Here is a 19,869-nt window from a genome sequence, read left to right as displayed (position 1 = left end):
TTGGTCGTAATTAGCATTTTTCTGTTGTTGTTGTGATTTTTGGTCGCCATTTTGTTTCTTTTCCCGTGTCCATTGTTTATTTTTTTTGATGTCCAAAATGGAAGCACTTCGGAATACGCGGAAAAGCATTCGCGCTCGGTTAACGAGAAATGCGAACCATTTGGAGGGGGATCTGAGTATTTCCATGCTCAAAATCAGACTCGCGATAATTAAACCTCTGTTGTCTGATTTCGAATCGGTCCAAGCTCAGATTGACGAGCTGGACGAAGCGGAGGCTCGGGCCTCCGAGTCCGTCATTGACGAGTTCGAGACGGAATACTTAATCGCCCTCGAACGATGTATGGAAATGCTCAGATTGCGGGAGCTGCAACTGAGCGCGTCGCCGGTAGGTGGCGCTGCCGTCACGATTTCCGCTGTATCGCAATCAAATTCGGCAATAAAATTGCCCCGTTTGGAGTTGCCCACCTTCGAAGGCAACGTCCAAAATTGGCCCCTTTTCTCACAACGCTTCTTGGTCGCTATGGCCGGCGAAACTTCTCAACTCGCCCGTTTCCAATACTTGTTGGCAGTCCTAAAAGGAGAACCCAATCGCGTAGTCAGTGGCTTAGAGTTATCTGATGATTCCTTCTCCCGCGCTTGGTCCATTCTGGAGCAGCGCTACAACAATAAAAAAATTGTTGTTCAGTCCCACATTCGCGCAATATTGGACGCGGAACAAATTGCGTCCAATAGTTACGCAAGTTTGCATCGCTGCATAGACGATTTTAACATGCACGTCCGTGCACTGGCCAACTTAGGCGTTCCGGTCGACACTTGGGACGACATTTTGGTCATGTGCATCACTAGGAAGCTCGATCGATACACGGTTCGACAATGGGAGCTTCAAGCGCCAAAACATGAGGAGTGCACATTCCACAAACTCATCGAATTTCTGACGCTTCAGTGCCAATCGATGGCAAATGCCGACTTCGTCTTAAAAGGCGAGTCGAATCCTCGACCAAGAACCATTACGAATCCGAAGGCAGCAGTTCTGCATGTGAGGAGGGAACGCCCCTCCTGCATCAGTTGCAGCGGAAGTCATTCTCTGCTAGCCTGTCCATCATTCCGCCAAATGAGCGGTGATGAGCGCAGGTCGAACGCCATAAAACGTCGACTATGTCTCAACTGCTTGAGACCAGGGCACATAGTTCACGCGTGCCAAACAAAGCAGAGATGCTTCAAATGCGGTCATGCCCATCACACCATGTTGCATGACTCAACTCCATACCAAACTTCGCCTTCAAATAAGGCCAAACATTGTCGGAGCCCCAAGAAATCAGAGAACGCCAAACCCGTAAAATCATCGTTGGTTTTACACTCGGTGAGACGCGTATCGCCTTCTCACGCCCGAACTGTCCTGTTATCCACCGTGGAAGTACAAGTTCGCGGCGGAGATGGGCGTTCGCACAAGGTTCGAGCATTGTTAGATAACGGCTCCGAACTCAACCTCATCTCTGAAGACTTAAGAAGGCGACTCGCCTTAAAGTCGAAAAGGATGGACGTCAACCTGGTAGGAATAGGTTCAAATAGGATGTCCATTACTAGTGGCGCGGTAATTCAAATTCTACCGCGCATCCCCAATCAGGGCTCCAGTGTTGATCTCGATTGCGCAATCATGCCCGAGATCGCGAATCAACTTCCATCGCGCAACGTGTCCGAGATTCGGAGCCATTTGCCGCTTCATCTCCCACTTGCCGATCCGTCTTTCGATATTCCCGGTACAGTGGATATGGTGATAGGCAGCGACACCTATCATACGATATTACGCAATGGCAAACGTACCATTTTAGTTCCCTCCAAGTCACGCGGTGACAGAGGAGGACGCATCGCGATGATGAATACAGCTTTCGGCTGGATATTGGGCGGCTCTCTAGAAGCGCCCACAGTTTCAAGCGATTCTCGGAATTGCCATCACACAACGGGTCGTGATCCGTTATCTTGTTTTGGCGCGAGACGTCCAGTCAAGACAGTTACGCGTCCTCTGGACGAATCGCGTATTTCCGCGGAACGAAGATTCCGCTTACCGAAGCGCAATGTACCCGCGCCCTTTAACCCTCACATCTTTCGACCTTCCAAACCCAGCTCCCATAACTCCTGGCCAGTTCCTAGTTGGCGCACCACTAGTTGCGCAACAGCAGGAGGATCTGGTCGATCAGCCCGGAGCGAGGGTGCTACCACACCAGCACATGCAGCAGCGGCCCCTGGCAGACAGGGGCACAGGAGTAGGTCCTACTACTCCTCCATCAGCAACACCAAGCGAGCAGTCCGGCGAGTAGCTCGACTGCCAGTCGAGCAGCACTCAGTGAATTTGTGCAACGGTGTGGCGAACGTTCAAAACGTCCCACATTAAAGTTGGCGTCTTTAATTTGTGTTGTGATTTAGTTAAATGTGTTTCCATTTAGTTTTTTTTGTCTCTTGTTTGTTGATTGGTGTTGGTAATGGAGCTATCAATGCATATGGGACATGTAACGGCTTAACAATATTGTTACCTAGCACTGGTGTTGGTTTTTTGTTTGTTTGTTTGTTTGTTTGTTTGTTTGTTTGTTTGTTTACCTTGTTGGTTGTTTCTTGCGGGCTTAGTCAGCTGTTAATGTACAGCGGGACGATTGACGGTGGACGAACCTTTGTTTTGATTACTGATTGTGTATTGTTTATGTCTTTTTTGTTGTGTTCTTTTGTTATCTCATTTGTCATGCTTCATTAGTCTCTTGATTAATTCATTTGTTTTGGAATCCGATCCTCTGGATTCCAACGGGGGGAGTATGTTCAGACTATGTCTGATGATCGGCTTTCGTGGCTTTACGACCCACGATTTGGCCGATATATTTTTGTGCTGGCCACCCTGAGACAGCGGTTGGCACACAAACTGACAGTGGTCGATAGCGGTTTGGCGCGTAAACACTCCGGTGTTTACGGGGCCCACCTCGCCACCGAAATCACCAGCTATAGGCTGGTGAGGGTTGTGACGATACTTGGAGACCAGCTCCAGTATCCGTCCGGTGTGCACCAGAGGAAGCTTGGTCTGTCTTCGTCCAGAAGGCAGACAACTGAGCTACGCGTGGCTAACCTCAAAAGGCACGCGTGGCTAATTTGTTACTCCCCCCCCTCTGTCCCCCCTGCTTGATCTCTGTATATATATTTATATATAAAATACAGTCACCATACAAACAGAATTACAACCTGTTTTCATTATTATACAATTTCCCGCCTTTGTCCTGTATCACACTCACTTACGCACACTGTACGAGAGAGAGCGAGATATACATCAAGCCGAGCCGACATCAGCAGAGACCAGACCACCGACGACGAAGGAAGGCACCTTGAGGAAACCAGCCCCGCCCAAGCTTACCACTAGCTATCTCACAAAACCGACTTCGGGGGTGCTCTCGAGTTGAACATCCCTGGAGTCTGTACAGCATGCGAGTAGTGCAAAAATCTTACCTTGTGATAGAAATGTGTGAAAAATAAAGTGTTGAAAATTTTAATCACAATAAAAATTAACCAGAAAACAAGAACAGACGACAAGAGAAACTGAACGTTTTCAAGTTAATTCGTGAAAATATAGTGTTTTTACACCCAATCCCTTATCTAGGACATTGTTCTTTCGATGACCAACTAATACTCAATATCCTTGGAAAAATACATCTGGCAGTCGCAAAGATAATGGAACATAATATACCTAGCTCCATGCGGACCGAAGCTATACCTGCAATCCCGTTATTTCCCCGGCCTTTCCATAATAAAAACGTTGTTAATTTAATGTAGTGAAATAAAGGGCTTTATTTTCTAAAAAAAAAAGCGCTTGGTGGCCTTGGTACATATAGCTGTAATTTGTGAGTATGTTAGACCAAATCTCAAGAAGAATAAGAAGAAGCTACGTATTTTGACAGTTACTGTTGTCATTTATCCTATTAGGATTTAGCGCTATGGAGTGCAGGCTTTGCCTTTTTTCTGCTTCCCCCAAATCTTATGTTTCCATCCATGATAATCTTCATCCACTGGCGCAACGTATTTGGAGCTGTTGTCGGCTGCAGGTCGATTACAGTTACATTTAGCCTGTTGTCATTTTGCCCGTCACATATTCAGAATACTACCATTCTCATTTCCAGGTTAATAAAGATGACGGATTACCGGATGGAATTTGTCTTCCATGTGTTAAAAATCTGGAATTGTTGAGCAGTTTTCGGAGCGTTTGTCTTCAAAGTGACGAAACGTCGAAACGAAGGTCGAATCAGCATTCGGATATCAAAATAGAAGAAGTTTTTCTGGACGATGTGATATGGGAGGACGAGTCAAGTAATGATTCCCCAGCAAGCGTTTGTAATTCCCCTGTCAATGACGAGGTAAATGAATGGGAATCGCACTCAGCATTCAAATGTGAAATTTGTTCAAAAACATTTACTCTTAAATTTGAACTAGTGAAACATATGAGATCCCACACTGGAAAAAAGCCACACACATGTGATACCTGTTCAAAATCATTTGCTAAAAGATGTTCTCATGTGAGACATTTGATAACCCACACTCGGGTAAAACCTTACAAATGTGACACTTGTTCAAAATCATTTGCTTACAAATCTTCACTTGTTCTCCATAAAAACAGTCACACCGGGGAAAAACCATTTCAATGTGAAATTTGTTTAAAAGCATTTACACAAAAATCTACCCTTGTGACTCATAAAAGATTTCATACTGGGGAAAAACCATATGCATGTGATACTTGTTTCAAATCGTTTGCTCAAAAATGCACCCTTGTGAGACATTTGGTAATTCACACTGGGATGAAACCGTACAAATGTGACGTTTGTTTAAAATCATTTGCTCGCAAATCTAAGCTTTTTGCACATAAGAATACCCACACTGGCGAAAAACCATATAAATGTGAAATTTGCTTTAAATCATTCGTCCAAAAATCTTCTCTTGTGATGCATAATAGATCTCACACTGGGGAAAAGCCGCACACGTGTGATATTTGCTTAAAATCATTTACTGAAAGACATTCCCTTGTGAGACATTCGTTAATTCACAACAAAGTAAAATTGCGCAAATGCGATATATGCTCTCAACCATTCGTTTACAAATCTGAACTTTTTGTCCATATGAAAACTCATTCTAAGAGCAGTGGAAAGGTGTTGATAAAACCATAGAATTTTACAGATCGAAGTTATAGACTTAATTTTTTTAAACGTATATTTACGTAAAAATATTTTTTTTTTTTATTTGAACTGTTTGAGTGTGTGATATTAAAATTGATTTTTAATCCTCGCGACCGTCATAAATAACTTTGTGTTCTCTTTACCGTTAATGTGCAACGTGTGGACAAAATGGAACGGCAGTGTATAAACAGACCAGATAACTTTTGCTACATTTGCGGTAATATCACTTTTTTATCGCAAAGACGTTCTATAACCCAAACAACCAAAAGGGCTTACCATCTATACTTTGGTTGTGTGAGATAGGCGATCAGGATAAAAGCTGGGCGCCACATATATGTTGTAATATTTGTACATCAAATCTTAGCGGTTGGTTGTTAGGGAAGAGACGATCAATGCGTTTTGCTATTCCCATGATATGGAGAGAGCCAAGGAATGACAACGATTGCTATTTTTGTGTTACTCCTCCGATTCGGAGTGGCATTACTCGAAAGAAAAGGCTAAGTATGACCTACCCCAACATACCATCCGCTCTTCGTCCTGTACCCCACAATGAAGAATTCTCTATTCCAGTACCACCGCAAATTTCCACAATATTTGAACCCGAACAGATAAACAAAATTTGTGAACTGCCATCAACCTCAAGAGATCCGGATTTTCAAAACGATGTCGAGCCTGATCCAAATCTTAAGATGGATCAAAACAAATTAAACGACCTTGCCAGAGATCTAGACTTGCCAAAATACAAGTCAGAATTATTGGGATCTAGGTTACAACAATGGAAATTCCTACAGGAAAAAGTAAAAGTAACTTCGTTTCGTAGCCGCCATGCAGATTTCGAGTGTTTTTTTAGAATGTATGGAAGACTTACCATCTGCGAAAACATAGAAGGTTTGATGAACGCTCTAAAATATAAATATGATCCAGAAGAATGGAGACTATTTATTGATTCGTCAAAATCTGCCCTAAAAGCCGTTTTATTATACTATGGAAACACCCTACCGGCAGTTCCAATTGGGTATGCAGACAATTTAAAAGAAACGTATGAAAATATGCAAACCCTTTTAAAATACATCAATTATGATAAACATAAATGGAAACTGTGTGGTGACTTCAAAGTAATAGTTATTTTATTAGGATTGCAACAAGGCTACACAAAATACTGTTGTTTCTTATGCGAGTGGGACAGTAGAGCGAAAAAAGACCATTACAAGAAGATGGATTGGCCAGTCCGACTATCACTCGAACCAGGAGAAAAAAATGTAAAGCATCTGCCACTTGTGGATTCCACTAAAATTTTATTACCACCACTGCATATCAAATTAGGTATATTTAAGAATTTTTTTAAAGCTATGAATCGAGATGAACCAGCTTTTAAATACCTAGCCAAGAAATTTCCAAAAATTAGTGACGCAAAAATTAAAGAAGGCATTTTTGTTGGTCCACAAATTCGGGAGCTCATGAAAGATGAACAGTATAACCGTATTATCTATGGTGACGAAAAAGCAGCATGGAATGCATTCCAGTTGGTAGCAAACAACTTTCTTGGAAACAAAAAGTCTGACAATTACGAGGAACTTGTTAAAAATCTTTTGTCGTCATATGAAAAATTAGGTTGCAATATGTCATTGAAGATACATATACTCCATTCTCATTTAAATTTTTTCCCGGATAACTGTGGTGCAGTGAGCGACGAGAATGGTGAACGGTTTCATCAAGATATTTCGGTGATGGAGAAGCGGTACTAGGGTAAATGCAGTTCAACAATGTTAGCGGATTATTGCTGGACATTGAGTCGAGCTGAACCAGAATTTGTACAAACGAAAAAGATGAAGGCAATGTATTTTATCGAGGAAAACCAGTTATCAATCATGTTTATATCTGTGATATATGTATGTAAATATTCTCATTATATTATTCATGTTTTTTTCATTTTTATAAATAAATATTTTTAATTTTTCAATTTTATATATTTTTGTTTCGAAAGCATTATATTTTTTATGTAGGTACAAAGAACTTAAAAAAATTAAATTTTTGTTTTTATTCCTATATATGTTCTGATATTTGAACATATATAACATAATATTTTATTTTAATATAGATATATTTTTATTTTTTCACAATTATTTATCTTTGAAATGTTCATTATCTTCGTATTTAATTTCATTTTGATTTTTGTTTTTATTTTCCATGTCTATTTTTATTTTTATTCGGGTGATTAAAATGTACTGATACTTATTTTTACGCTATACATATTCGTATTCAATAAATATATTATTAAATTCAAATCCTTCTAATTATTTCATTACAAAATTATTTAAAAACACATTGAAAAAAGTTTGTGACCACTCTATATCGTTTTATACAATGATGCAGCGCACGCAACACAAATATGTTCTCAACTAATACGAAATTTTTGCTCGAAAATTAACCGGTTTAAAATTCACCACACATCCAATTACCCCTTTTAAACGAAATCAAAAAATAGTGTGGCCAGAACACTATCTTAATAAACATGTTTCAATAGAAAATACTCAATATAATATAGTATTAACAGTGGGAAAAAATCCCAAGTGAAAATACGTAATTTTGACTTTTGATTTGAACTGGACGACTACTTAGAGAGATTTGAAAGCTGAAAAGTACTATAAATGAAAGATAAAATACCCGACTGTAGATTCCAATATTCATTTTTAACAGGAAATTAACAGATTTTGAGAAATCGACCGAACAACACCAAGATATAGAAAAATCGCGCGATTTAAAAAACACATATATCTCCGAATCTCGAGCCAATCAACACTTTTTATTACCAGATTCGTGTTCACTGGGCATAGATCTATAAGAAAAGTCATATCTCGTCTCTGAAACATTTTAAAAGTCGTCATTTGTCGAACAGTGTTATCGATAGTGACAGTTGACAGCTGTTCAATCTTTCGACATGGTTTTGGCGCTAGAGGAAGGGTTCGGTGATTATTGGTCACAAAGGACTCGTCACCAAGTCACTAAAATCTCTATAACGGAACAACCACTAGCATGAAAATCGCTGCGACGAATCTCCCGTCGCAGGAAAATTGGTCGTACAGGAAAGTTGGTTGCAAGAAAACTGCTCGCAAAATTTTTTTTTACGAGATTTTTAAAAAATCTATAAAAATTGCGCATTTATTTAAACGCTCATAATAAAAGACAGGAAACAAACAAAAATCATTGTCATATTCGAATTCAGTGTGCCAAACCTAGTTTAAATTGATGTCTCCACTCTGGCACTTTTTTTTATTGCTCATTGTATTTGGAATTATTTATATTATATCTCATATTATTGTGGGATTATGGTTGTTTTTTTTTAATATATTAAGAATTATTTTTAAATTGTATATTTATATTAAATGATACTTTTTTTTAAATTAAAACAGAATTTATGAAATTCTTACGGTAAATGCATATTTTTTTATAAGATGATCATTTAAATTGTCCCCAAAAAAATAATTTAATTGTCTTTGTGACTTATGGCTGTGAACTGTGTGTAATATTTAGACCAAGTTTCAAAGAACAAGAAGCAGCTATTTGACAGTCGTATCGTTTATCCTGTTGGGACTTGACGCCATGGAGTGCAGACTCTGCCTTTTTTCTGCTTCCCCTAAATCTCTCGTTTCCATCCATGATAATCTTCATCCACTGGCACAACGCATTTGGAGCTGTTGCCGGCTGCAGGTCGATTACAGTTACATTTAGCCTGTTGTCACCTTAACGCACTCTCATTACTACCTTTCTCATTTCCAGGTCAATAAAGATGACGGATTGACGGATAGAATTTGTCTTCCATGTGTAAAAAATCTGGAATTGTTGAACAGTTTTCGGAGCGTTTGCCTTCAGAGTGACGAAACATCGAAACGAAGTTCGAATAAGCAATCGGATATCAAAGTAGAAGAAGTTTTACTGGAGGACTTGAAATGGGAGGACGAGTCAAAAGATGATTCCCCGGCAAACGTTAGTAATTCCCCTGTCAATGATGAGGTAAATGAATGGGAATCGCACTCAACATTTAAATGTGAAATTTGTTCAAAAACATTTACTCTTAAATTTGAACTAGTGAAACATATGAGATCCCACTCTGAGGAAAAGCCCACATGTCATATCTGTTTAAAATCATTTGCTAAAAAATATTCTCTTGTGAGACATTTCATAACTCACACTGGTGCAAAACCGTATAAATGTGACACTTGTTCAAAGTCATTTACTTACAAATCTTCACTTATTCTCCATAAAAACAGAAAACCACACCAATGTGAAATTTGTTTAAAGTCATTCACACAAAAATCTTCCCTTACAACACATAAAAGATCTCATACTGGGGAAAAGCCATATGCATGTGATATTTGCTTCGAATCATTTGCTCAGAAACGCATGCTCGTGACACATTTGGTTATTCACACCGGGGTAAACCCGTACAAATGTGACGTTTGTTTAAAATCATTTTCTAGCAAATCCAAGCTTTTTGCACATAAGATTACTCACAGTGACGGAAAACCATATAAATGTGAAATTTGTTTAAAATCATTCGTCCAAAAATCTTCCCTTGTGAGACATTCATTAGCTCACAAAAAAATAAAATTGTACAAATGTGACGTATGCTTCCAACCATTCGTTTGCAAATCTAAACTTTTTGTCCATATGTTAACTCACACTAAGAGCGGTGACTTAGCTATTAATTTTGGGCCCTCAAGCAAAACTTATGCAAGGGTCCCCCCTCCCCCTTTACGCGATTTTTAATAATATGATATACATATGTATAATATAAATTATTCCAACTACAAAAAATAAGCAATAACTATAAATAAAGTAAAAAAATACCGGAGTGGAGACTAATCAATCTATACTAGGTTTGGCACACTGAATTCGAATATGACAATGATTTTTGTTGGTTTGCTGTCATTTATGAGATATAAGCGTTGAAAAAAATGCGCAATTTTTGCAGTTTTTTCAATCTTTGACTCATAATCTAGTTTTGCTATGTCAAATGTTTAGATATAGAAATAAAAATATAATTATATATATTTAGATATAGAAATAAAAATATAATTATATATATTTAGATATAGAAATAAAAATATAATTATATATATTTAGATATAGAAATAAAAATATATTTTTATAAAATGCTAGAAATATCTTTTTTTTTACACATTTTTCTGTGTCATAAATATGGGCCTTTTTATTTGTTATAAGCGATAGTAATTCGTCAAACGATTCAATGGTAATTCTGCAATAATTTTAAAACTTCCCGGACTTTTATAGGATGTTTACAAATATGGGATGAACCTAGTATTTTCGCAACACAGCTGCTATAATCTATTTTTAAACAAATGATGTTTTTGCCGAATCGCATTTTAATTATCGTGCTAGTAGGTTATGAGACTTGATAGATTTGCAAAAATTCTGTCAGCAATTATATGTATGTACTAAAAATATATATTGTTCTAAAAACCAATCGTATTTGATATAAATTAGTTTAAAATTATTTCTTGTGTTTTATTAGTTTTTAGTTTTATTAGTTTTTAGTTTTATTAGTTTTTAGTTTTATTAGTTTTTAGTTTTATTAGTTTTTAGTTTTATTAGTTTTTAGTTTTATTAGTTTCTATAATTATTCGATCTTGTTAATCATATTTTTAAGTTTTCCGAATTTCTTGTACTCTCAACGATGGTCTACGGCAGGGGAACTGCGGAACCCCATCGTCTCCAACCAAAAATAAAACTACATATACATATATCAAGATGTATTAAAAACTGATCGAAATAAAAATTACGTTAAATATTAAAATTAAAATTATAATTATTATTAAATAATTATATTAAAATTATAATTATTATTAAATTATTGTATTTGAAAATTAAAATTAAATATCGAAATTAGATCATCTAATATAAAATTAAATCATCAACAATCATATACAGGTAGTCCTCGACTTACGACGGTTCGACTAACGATGATTCTGCGAAAATTATTTTTAAAAGCTGCTATTAAATCATATACCGCTGTCACCTGCATCCACTGCCCTTTGAGAAAAAATGAAATAGCGCGTACTGGCGAGATAGTAGTGCATATTTTTACAAGGTTTTTATTAGCTTCATTTTGCGTCAGTTGTGTTGTGGTGCACAATGGATGAAGACGAGGAAATTATGATATGGAGTTTTTATTTGACGAGAAATTATGATATGGAAACGGAAAGAACAAGAAGAATTAAAGGAAATGGAGGTGGTGGAAGGTTACATTAAAAACTTATATAGTGGAAGTAAAATGATGGCCGACTTACAAGTATAAAACGAGTATGGTTTGTTCAATAAATTTAGTAGAATGTCTGCCAAAGACTATGAATGGCTTTTGAATACAGTTGGCCATTGAATACCTACATATGAATGACTATTGAATATCCGAAATATCTAGTGTAGCTATTCTATAAAGAGCTAGAGTATAATGCGATTGTGTGGAATCCGCATGAAGCAAATTACTCTCTGATGATTGAGAAAGTGCATAAAGCATTTCTTCGTTTCCTATATAGGAAAGAATATGGGAATTACCCATATCTCTACCCTACCCATTTCGTTTTGGGCATGCTTGGGTATAATTCTCTTGAACTTCGGAGAAACTTCTCATTAATTCGTTTCGTTCTCCAGCTACCACGTGGTAATGCGTCATGCCCGTTGTTGCTGGAGCAGTTGGCACTTTATGTCCCTAATAACTATGTGCGTGGTAGACATCATCATTTGATGGCTGTACCTCCCGTCAGCACAGTTCTTTTTCGAATGGCTCCTATTCCAAGAGCTATTCGACTTCTTAATGAAATCGTTGCTGCCGAGACTGTATGTGCTATTTTCCACCTTACTGAGCGTAAATTGTCGGATATTACTCTAACCCATTTATCTGGTAGTCTGCGCTCTTCATAGTTTTCATGATTGATTGTGATTTATGATTAGAATTTTGATTTACTCTCTTCCATTTGGGCCTTACAGGGATGTTTTGTATTTGCAGTTGGTTCTTATTTATTGGAACTGGCAGTAGGTGCAAGACATTCCTTATGTTATATGTATGTATGGATGTAACATATTTATGTTTGTGTTATATTTTTTGACCATTGTGGCGCATTAGGAATTCCTGTAATGCCACAATGGTCTGAACTTTAAAATAAATAAAGAGAGAGATTTGCCATAATCCTGCGATTTCTGGCTTCTGGGGATTCGTACACAAGCCGTTCGCTCGCAATCCGTAAGCGTGTCGGTTACATCAGAGAAATTGGACGCTGAGGAGTGGATGTTAAGCGGAATTGCGTGGGGGTAGGAGGAGGGTTCATGTCGGCACCAGTGCAATCTGGGAAATTCCACTTTTGTTCAAAAACGTTTCTGCAATTAGTTTCCATTGTTCAATATTTTGGGGAATCTGCAACAAAAAAAATTATTACAACAATCATTACATGTACCCTGTGTTTTTTTTTCAGGATTATTCATTGGAAATATCAAAGGAGGATGATACCGATGACAGGGATTTAAATAGTCCTACACCGGGTACAAGCAAGGCGTTTAAATTGCCAAAGAGATTAAAACGCACCAAAAATTCTATATCGAATCGACGAATTGAAGAAGCTTATAATAATATGCAGCAGGCTGTTAAAATACAGAGCGAGAGGGACTCCAGTAGCACATATGGAGAATATATTGCAAATAAACATAGAACATACAGTTCGCGTACGAAGATTATGGTTGAGCATTTAATTACAAATATTATTTTTGAAGCAGATGTGGGAAGATATGAACCAAATTATGATTTTGACGCTGCCTCAATACATTCTCCAATTCCATGTGATTCGTCCCAGTTGTATTTCATAACTTCATCTCCAGCTCATGAGCTACCTTCAAGAACCCCAACATCAACTTCTCGATATTCGCCACAGCTGTATTACTGAACTTTATCTCCAGCTCATCAGTCGCTCTCAAGAAACCCAATGGCATCATTGTCATGACAGAAATACAATAATCCACATTCGGTTGAAAACTAGGAACCCAGTATGTAGTAGCAGTGGGTCTGGAACTCTCCTCCACCCATTTAACATCAGGCCACCAATTAGTTTTCCACGAAATATTATACCAGTAGAAAAAAATCCTAAGTTTCCAACCGTCAACAGTAATGTTGCTGCAATTTCTCATCCAGAAGATAATTTTGATAATTAAGCATATTTCATTTTTATTAAAAATCTCCACATATTTTACATACATATGTACACAGAGTAAGTAAAGTCCATTTAATCTAATTCTTTAAAAAAAAAAAAAAATTATGAGATAAACGAAGATATCGCTTGCTTCGAAACTTTAAAAATATATGAAAGTTTTGTATATGAATCCCGAGAAGCCAGAAATCGCAGGGTGATGGCTAATTTCTCTTTGTCTGGAATTGCTTCACTATAATTCGTATTTTGTTTAGATATTTTAGGTATTCAATAGCCATTCATAGTCATTGGCAGACATTCTACTAAAGTTATTGAACAAACCATACTCGTTTTTTACTTGTAAGTCGGCCATCATTTTTTTTCCAATATATAATTTTCTGTTTTTAAAATTGTTTTTAATATAACCGTCCACCACCTCCGCTTTCGTTTAATTACAAACCTTTATTTTTCTTGTTCTTTCCATTTCATTAAGGTTCTTTCCATATATGAATCTCAATATCATAATTTCCTCATCTTCATCCATTGCGCACCACAACACAACTGACGCAAAATGAAGCTAATAAAAACCAAATATGTACTAACTAGTGTTGTACCCGATGACTAGAGACACGTATTTTTGGCATCTATTTTTGTTAATTTTTGCATTTTAGCGTTTTCGGGCATTAAAAATGCTCAATTTTAGCGTATATTTAGAATCTGTTTTTATGAAGAGTTTTAAATAATAAACAAATTCAATGAATTTTAATAAAATTTATATACATACATATTTACAATTTAAAGACAATAGAAAAATTCAAAAATGTTTTGTAATTAAAATTACCAAGAAAAAAACATGAAAAACAAAGACAAAAAACATGAATATAAAAATACAAAGACAAAAAATATGAATATAAAAATGGTTCGGTGATTACTAGTCAAATGTGAACCGGTAACAGGATAACCGGTCGCTCTAGATCGGTCACACGTCGTCACCTGTCACACTAAAACTGTTCGCAAGAAACTGGTCACACCCAAAAATTGGTCATGAGAAAACTGGTCACACCCGAAAATTGGTCACGAAAAAACTGGTCACACCTAAAAATGCGACCAATTTTTAATTTTTAACTTTTCGTCCAGTTCAAATCAAAAGTACGTATTTTCACTTGGGATTTTTTCCCACTGTTAATACTATTTTATATTGAGTATTTTCTATTGAAACATGTTTATTGGGATAGTGTTCTAGCCACACTATTTTTTGTTTTCGTTTAAAAGGGTTAATTGGAAGTGTGGTGATTTTAAATCGGTAAAATTGCGAGCTAAAAACTCGCTACTGTTATTTACTCGTATTTACACGAATCTGAATTAATAGGGATAATATATTAAATTGTCTTTATATGAGAATTAAATAAAATTCCACTTCGAAAAATCATATTTCGACTATTCTTGTGGATAAGCCAGTTATCAATTTTTGACAAATTATGGTGCCTCTATTATTTTTTTCTGTTGACACAGATGGTTGTATTTATTTTTATTTGAATGAATAAACATTAGACAAACAAAAAAATAGTAACTGACTAACATACCTCTTTTAACTTGGGCAGTATTAGCAATTAACTGTGAGATTTTGGTGTTTTCACTAAAAATCTTTAAAAAAAAAAACCGTAAGACTTTGGACTGAGGTATGTGTGGCTCAAAATATTGTAAATTATGTAAGCTATCAACCCTTCAATTCTTTGTATCGAGCTACCAAACACCCTGTATATAATACAAATTGTATTATTTGTAATAATGTTGCGTAGGGGTGGGTGGAGGATCCAAGTAAAAGGCTAAAGTCACTTCACAGCATTTATTGGTGATTCAGGAGATACAAGCACAGCGAATGCTCCGTCCAGAATGTCTTGATATGATCCAAGTACTTCATTATAAAGGACAGGTCGCTCAGAGCATATTATACATCTGGTTACTTCCCTATTAGGCATGTACCCGGATATGTATTCCCACGACACTCAGTCCCACACTATCGCTGTCACTTCTGAGAAGGAACTGGGTGCCGTTACTAAGCCAATTCGGTGGTCATTGTTTAGCCTAAATGCACTTAGCCTGGAGATAATCCTCGGAAACCAATTTATTTATTTATATATTTAATTTATTATTTTAAAATAATAACAACAATAAAATGACCAGTGTGACCTAACAGGTTGCCCCAAAGCGTCACACCGGTCTTACAAAAAAAAAAAGAAAAAATAGAAAGAAAATAACAAAGAAAAAGCAATAAAAATTCCAATCATTCAAATAGTCTCGTATTGAATCTCAAGAAACTAACCAGCTCATCAACATGACAGTTGAACAGGTCAAAATGCTCATCAATCACATTAAGGAACCGGATAGCTTCCACCAGTGACGAGTTCTTGAAAGTAGACGTTCTTGCAAAGATAGGTTGAAAGAGTCGTCGATTACGCAGCGCTCTACCGGTCTCAGGTGCCCAAAACTTAAGCTCTGATAAAATCGAAGGATTGTCAACAACTCCATTTAAAATTCCAAAGAAGTATTTGGAAATGGCAACAATCCTTCTAGAAGCTAAAGAATTAAAGCCCAAGGTACCTTGCAGAAACGCCGTGGGAAATATATACGGATAATACCCATACTTTTTCAAGTACAGGTATCGTAGAAATTTCTTCTGGACTCTTTCTATCAATAGAGATAATTTAATTTCAGTAGGACTCCAAATTACAGACCCAAACTTCAATATGCTCCGGACAAGCGAACAATAAAGTAACACCATTATATTCAGATCTTGGAAGTAGTGAGAATTGCGTAGAACAAATCCAAGCATTTTGGTAGCCCTACAGCACATATCTGAAATATGAGTCGAAAATTTGAAGTCACTCCTAAACAGTATACCAAGATCAACAGTTGAGCCAGTTCGTGTTAATTGATAGTTCCGAAGACTATAAGCGAAATCAATAGGGGAAAGAGACCTTGAGAAGGAAATAACATGGCACTTAGTCAGGCTGAATGGTAGATTATTATTTAAAGACCATTCAGATAGTAATTCTAAGTCATCCTGCAATCCCACACAGTCGGAATGACAACTGATCGTTCTAAAAATCTTCAAGTCATCAGCAAAAAGGAGAAATCCAGAGTGATCAATCGACACACCAATATCATTAATAAACAAAAGAAATAATAATGGACCAAGGTTGGACCCTTGTGGTACACCAGATGAAGCATGGTATTCATCCGATCTATGAATACCGCAAGAAACATATTGCTTTCTGTTCGCCAAATAATCTGTGAAAAAATGCACTAAATTACCAGATAACCCAAAATTAGAAAGTTTTCTAATGAGAATGCCATGGTCAACCTTATCAAAGGCCTTTTCAAAATCAGTATAGACAACATCTACCTGAAGTGAAGAATCAAGAGATTTGCCTATTATTTTGGAAAAGCATAATAAATTCGATACAACAGAACGAGTAGGACGAAAGCCGTGCTGTTGATCAATCAAATATTGGCTACAATGATTAAAAATATATCTATGAAGAATTATTTCAAATACCTTTGCTGGTGCAGAAAGAACAGAGATAGGTCTATAATTTTCAACCAGATACTTATCGCCTTTTTTGAAAATTGGTGTTACTTTTGTAATTTTCCACATTTCAGGGAAGGAACAGGTTTTCAAAGAATGGTTAAATATGAACTTGAGTGGGTTTATGAGGCCCCTCTGACATCCCTTCAACACAAAGTCAGGGAGAAGATCAGGACCACACGAAGTTTTACACTTTAGACGATCAAGTCCATACTTAACATCTGCATCAAAAAATTCTCCGATAATCAGCATAGGGCACGAAATATTGCTAGCGTCAGCATCCTGAACATACGACGATGATGAGTGAAAAACAGATCCAAAATATTCTGCAAATGCATGAGAAATTTCATATTCTCCTTCAAAATTAATATCATCCTTATTACGGATGGTGGAAAATTTGTTGGAAGTATCTTTTCGTGATGAAATATAATTCCAGAAGCTCTTTGGATTAGCAGAAATATTTTTTCCACAATTGTCGATATATCGACGATGACAGGATGCCGTCAGATACTTGTTATTTTGGTGCGCAAATTGGAAAATATATTAAAATCAACGGGGTTCCGAAACTTCTTCAATAACTTATGGAAAGAGTTTTTCCGATTGATCATGTAAATTACTTCAGAATTAAACCATTTCGGAAAATATCTAGTGTTGTTAAATGAAGCTTTCTTCAGAAATAGAGGATTAAAAATATTATATAATAAATCATAAAATTTCCTAACTGCGTCATTAAGAGGGCTGTACACCCGAAACCTTAATTTTGTTACCGTTCCTTTCTTCGATATATATATTGAGTGTGTGTATATATTGAGTGAATGCGACAATATATATATCAATATATATATTGAGTGAATGCGACAGTTGTGCTTCGACCAGATAAAACGTGTTTTAAATTGACAAAATCGAGGTTTCGTATTCTACTATTTTCTCCTCCAAAACTGTATCAATTTTTAAAAAAATTTCATCATCGGTATGAGAAAGATATTTTCTGTGCATCTATCGGCGTATTTTTTTTTAAATCGACCGTTAAATAACCACGCTAGACTCTTTTCGTGGGTGTAAAAAAGAGGCGATTTTATAGATGTTTGGCGGCTCCTAGCTCCTATAAAAAATAATCAATCAAAAAAATAAAACGATAGATGCACCCCAATGGTGGATATCCATAGCATATTAAAAAATAATTTCTCTAGTGCCATAATTGAGGTAGGGAGAAGTATAGTACGTTTGTATGGACAAGGCGCTGCTGTTCAGTCTTCTTAACATCTGTACTTGACTCCAATCCTGAGATAACAACAACGAGTTCAGTCTGTCAAACTTGACTTTACCAAACATCCATCCACATTCATGTTGTAGCTCAGACGTCATAGATTTACCAACAGATACACTTCCACTACACAATTTAAAAATAAAGTTTAAGGCTGGGTGATAGTTGTCTATGGCCACTAATTGAATGTTATCATCTACTACATTGTGACAATTATTTGCATTGGTCAACATTAAGTCAAGTTAGCTGTCAAACATTTGAACAAAACACAACATCATCTGGCATATTTGGGAAATAAATAACAAACATACAAAGTGTAAGTTTTAAAATCCATAAATGTTCGCCAGTAGTCTTAAGGGTTCGGTGATTACTGGTCACAAATTACTCGTCACAAAGTCACAAAAATCTCTATAACCGAACATCTGGCAGCCGAAAAGTCCATCATACTAACGAGAACTTGAGTGCCAAATATTGTGTATTCGCAATTTTTATGCCAAAAATTGTCTTTGTGACCACTCCAATGTGACGAATAGTCCATTTACCGTCTCAAGATGATCCAAGCGTCGACAGGAACGTACTGCTTCACGACGAACCACTAGCAGAACTCCACCCCCGTGTCCACAATTATAACGGTCGCATAGTCTCTGGGATACTACTCGGCCTAATCCGATTGCACTTACTCTGCGGCGTACGTAAAGTAGAGATTCCACCAGCGTGCTGAACTGTGCTGCACAGCGAATGGCACAAATGTTTGTTTTGGTCGACTCACTCAGGCGAACAATAACAACCGACATCTGCATACATAAATTTATAATTTGCATCAACCAGTGCTAAAAGTACAACGCTGAAATCAACTTTATAATTGAAAAAGTCACATCCAGTATTATATGGAGCTTGAATAACAACATGTTGCCATCCATTGCCCCCATGCAATGAGGGAAATTCCAAAGATGGTCAAATTGACGCTCTACCATCATCCATTCTTCTAAAGTGTTAGGCATCTGAAAAACAAAATTTTATTATTATTTCAGCTAGTACAAGATATCCAGGATGACACAGTAAATGAAGATCAAAAATCTTCTCATGAAAGGCCAGTCGAAAAGTTTAAGGCTCCGAAGAACTCACTGAAACGTCGTGCTGTCAATGAAGACCCGAGAATTACCCGTGCTTTGTCCATTATGGATGTAAAGAAGAAGATGGAAGCAAAGAAACATGATGACATTTTTGCTGCAGCCGTCGCAATGAAATTAAGGAAAATTAAAGATGAGCGAACGAAGATGTTAGTGCAAAGGGATATTGATATTTTATTATATGACGCTATTATCGGTACTGGGAAATATGCTCCGACTCCAATGCTTTCACCGTATCCAAATTCATCGAATTCTCGGAGTCAAGGACCTACTTCAAGTTTTTAGGTTCACGGTAATGATTACTCAAGATCTTTTACGCCAGAATGATAGCGAAATATTGACTAGGCGTGATTTGTAATACAATAAAAGTAACTTAAAGTAAATGTAATTTTATTTTTAATTTTCTTACCTTAAGAAGGCTGGACACCAGCGCCATGTTCATACAAACGTATTACACTTCTTCCTTCCTCAATTATGGTATTAGAGAAATTATTTTTTA

At 36.7% G+C, this 19,869-nt stretch overlaps 2 protein-coding genes across 3 annotated transcripts; both read left to right on the top strand.

Moving 5' to 3' along the window:
- The first annotated feature begins 3,911 nt into the window (after positions 1 to 3,911).
- On the top strand, positions 3,912 to 19,748 carry LOC143912517 (uncharacterized). The gene is made up of 3 exons (XM_077431799.1): positions 3,912 to 4,073; positions 4,149 to 4,382; positions 19,272 to 19,748. The coding sequence occupies exons 1-3, from the start codon at positions 3,966 to 3,968 to the stop codon at positions 19,653 to 19,655; spliced, it is 726 nt and encodes a 241-aa protein (XP_077287925.1). The 5' UTR covers positions 3,912 to 3,965; the 3' UTR covers positions 19,656 to 19,748.
- On the top strand, positions 8,714 to 13,826 carry LOC143912515 (uncharacterized). Of its 2 annotated transcripts, none has more exons than XM_077431797.1 (3): positions 8,714 to 8,903; positions 8,973 to 9,206; positions 12,683 to 13,826. In XM_077431797.1, exons 1-3 carry the CDS (start codon positions 8,796 to 8,798, stop codon positions 13,145 to 13,147), a joined length of 807 nt encoding a protein of 268 aa, XP_077287923.1. In that variant the 5' UTR covers positions 8,714 to 8,795; the 3' UTR covers positions 13,148 to 13,826. The 2 variants fall into 2 exon arrangements, with proteins under 2 accessions (XP_077287923.1, XP_077287924.1); XM_077431798.1 differs by having other exon boundaries at positions 8,718 to 8,903; positions 8,973 to 9,179.
- Positions 19,749 to 19,869: the final 121 nt, after the last annotated feature.

The sequence above is a fragment of the Arctopsyche grandis genome, chromosome 6, assembly GCF_051622035.1.
Source record: "Arctopsyche grandis isolate Sample6627 chromosome 6, ASM5162203v2, whole genome shotgun sequence".
In the NCBI taxonomy this organism is placed as follows: Eukaryota; Metazoa; Arthropoda; class Insecta; order Trichoptera; family Hydropsychidae; genus Arctopsyche; species Arctopsyche grandis.
This window is presented reverse-complemented; position numbering and strand designations above follow the sequence as displayed.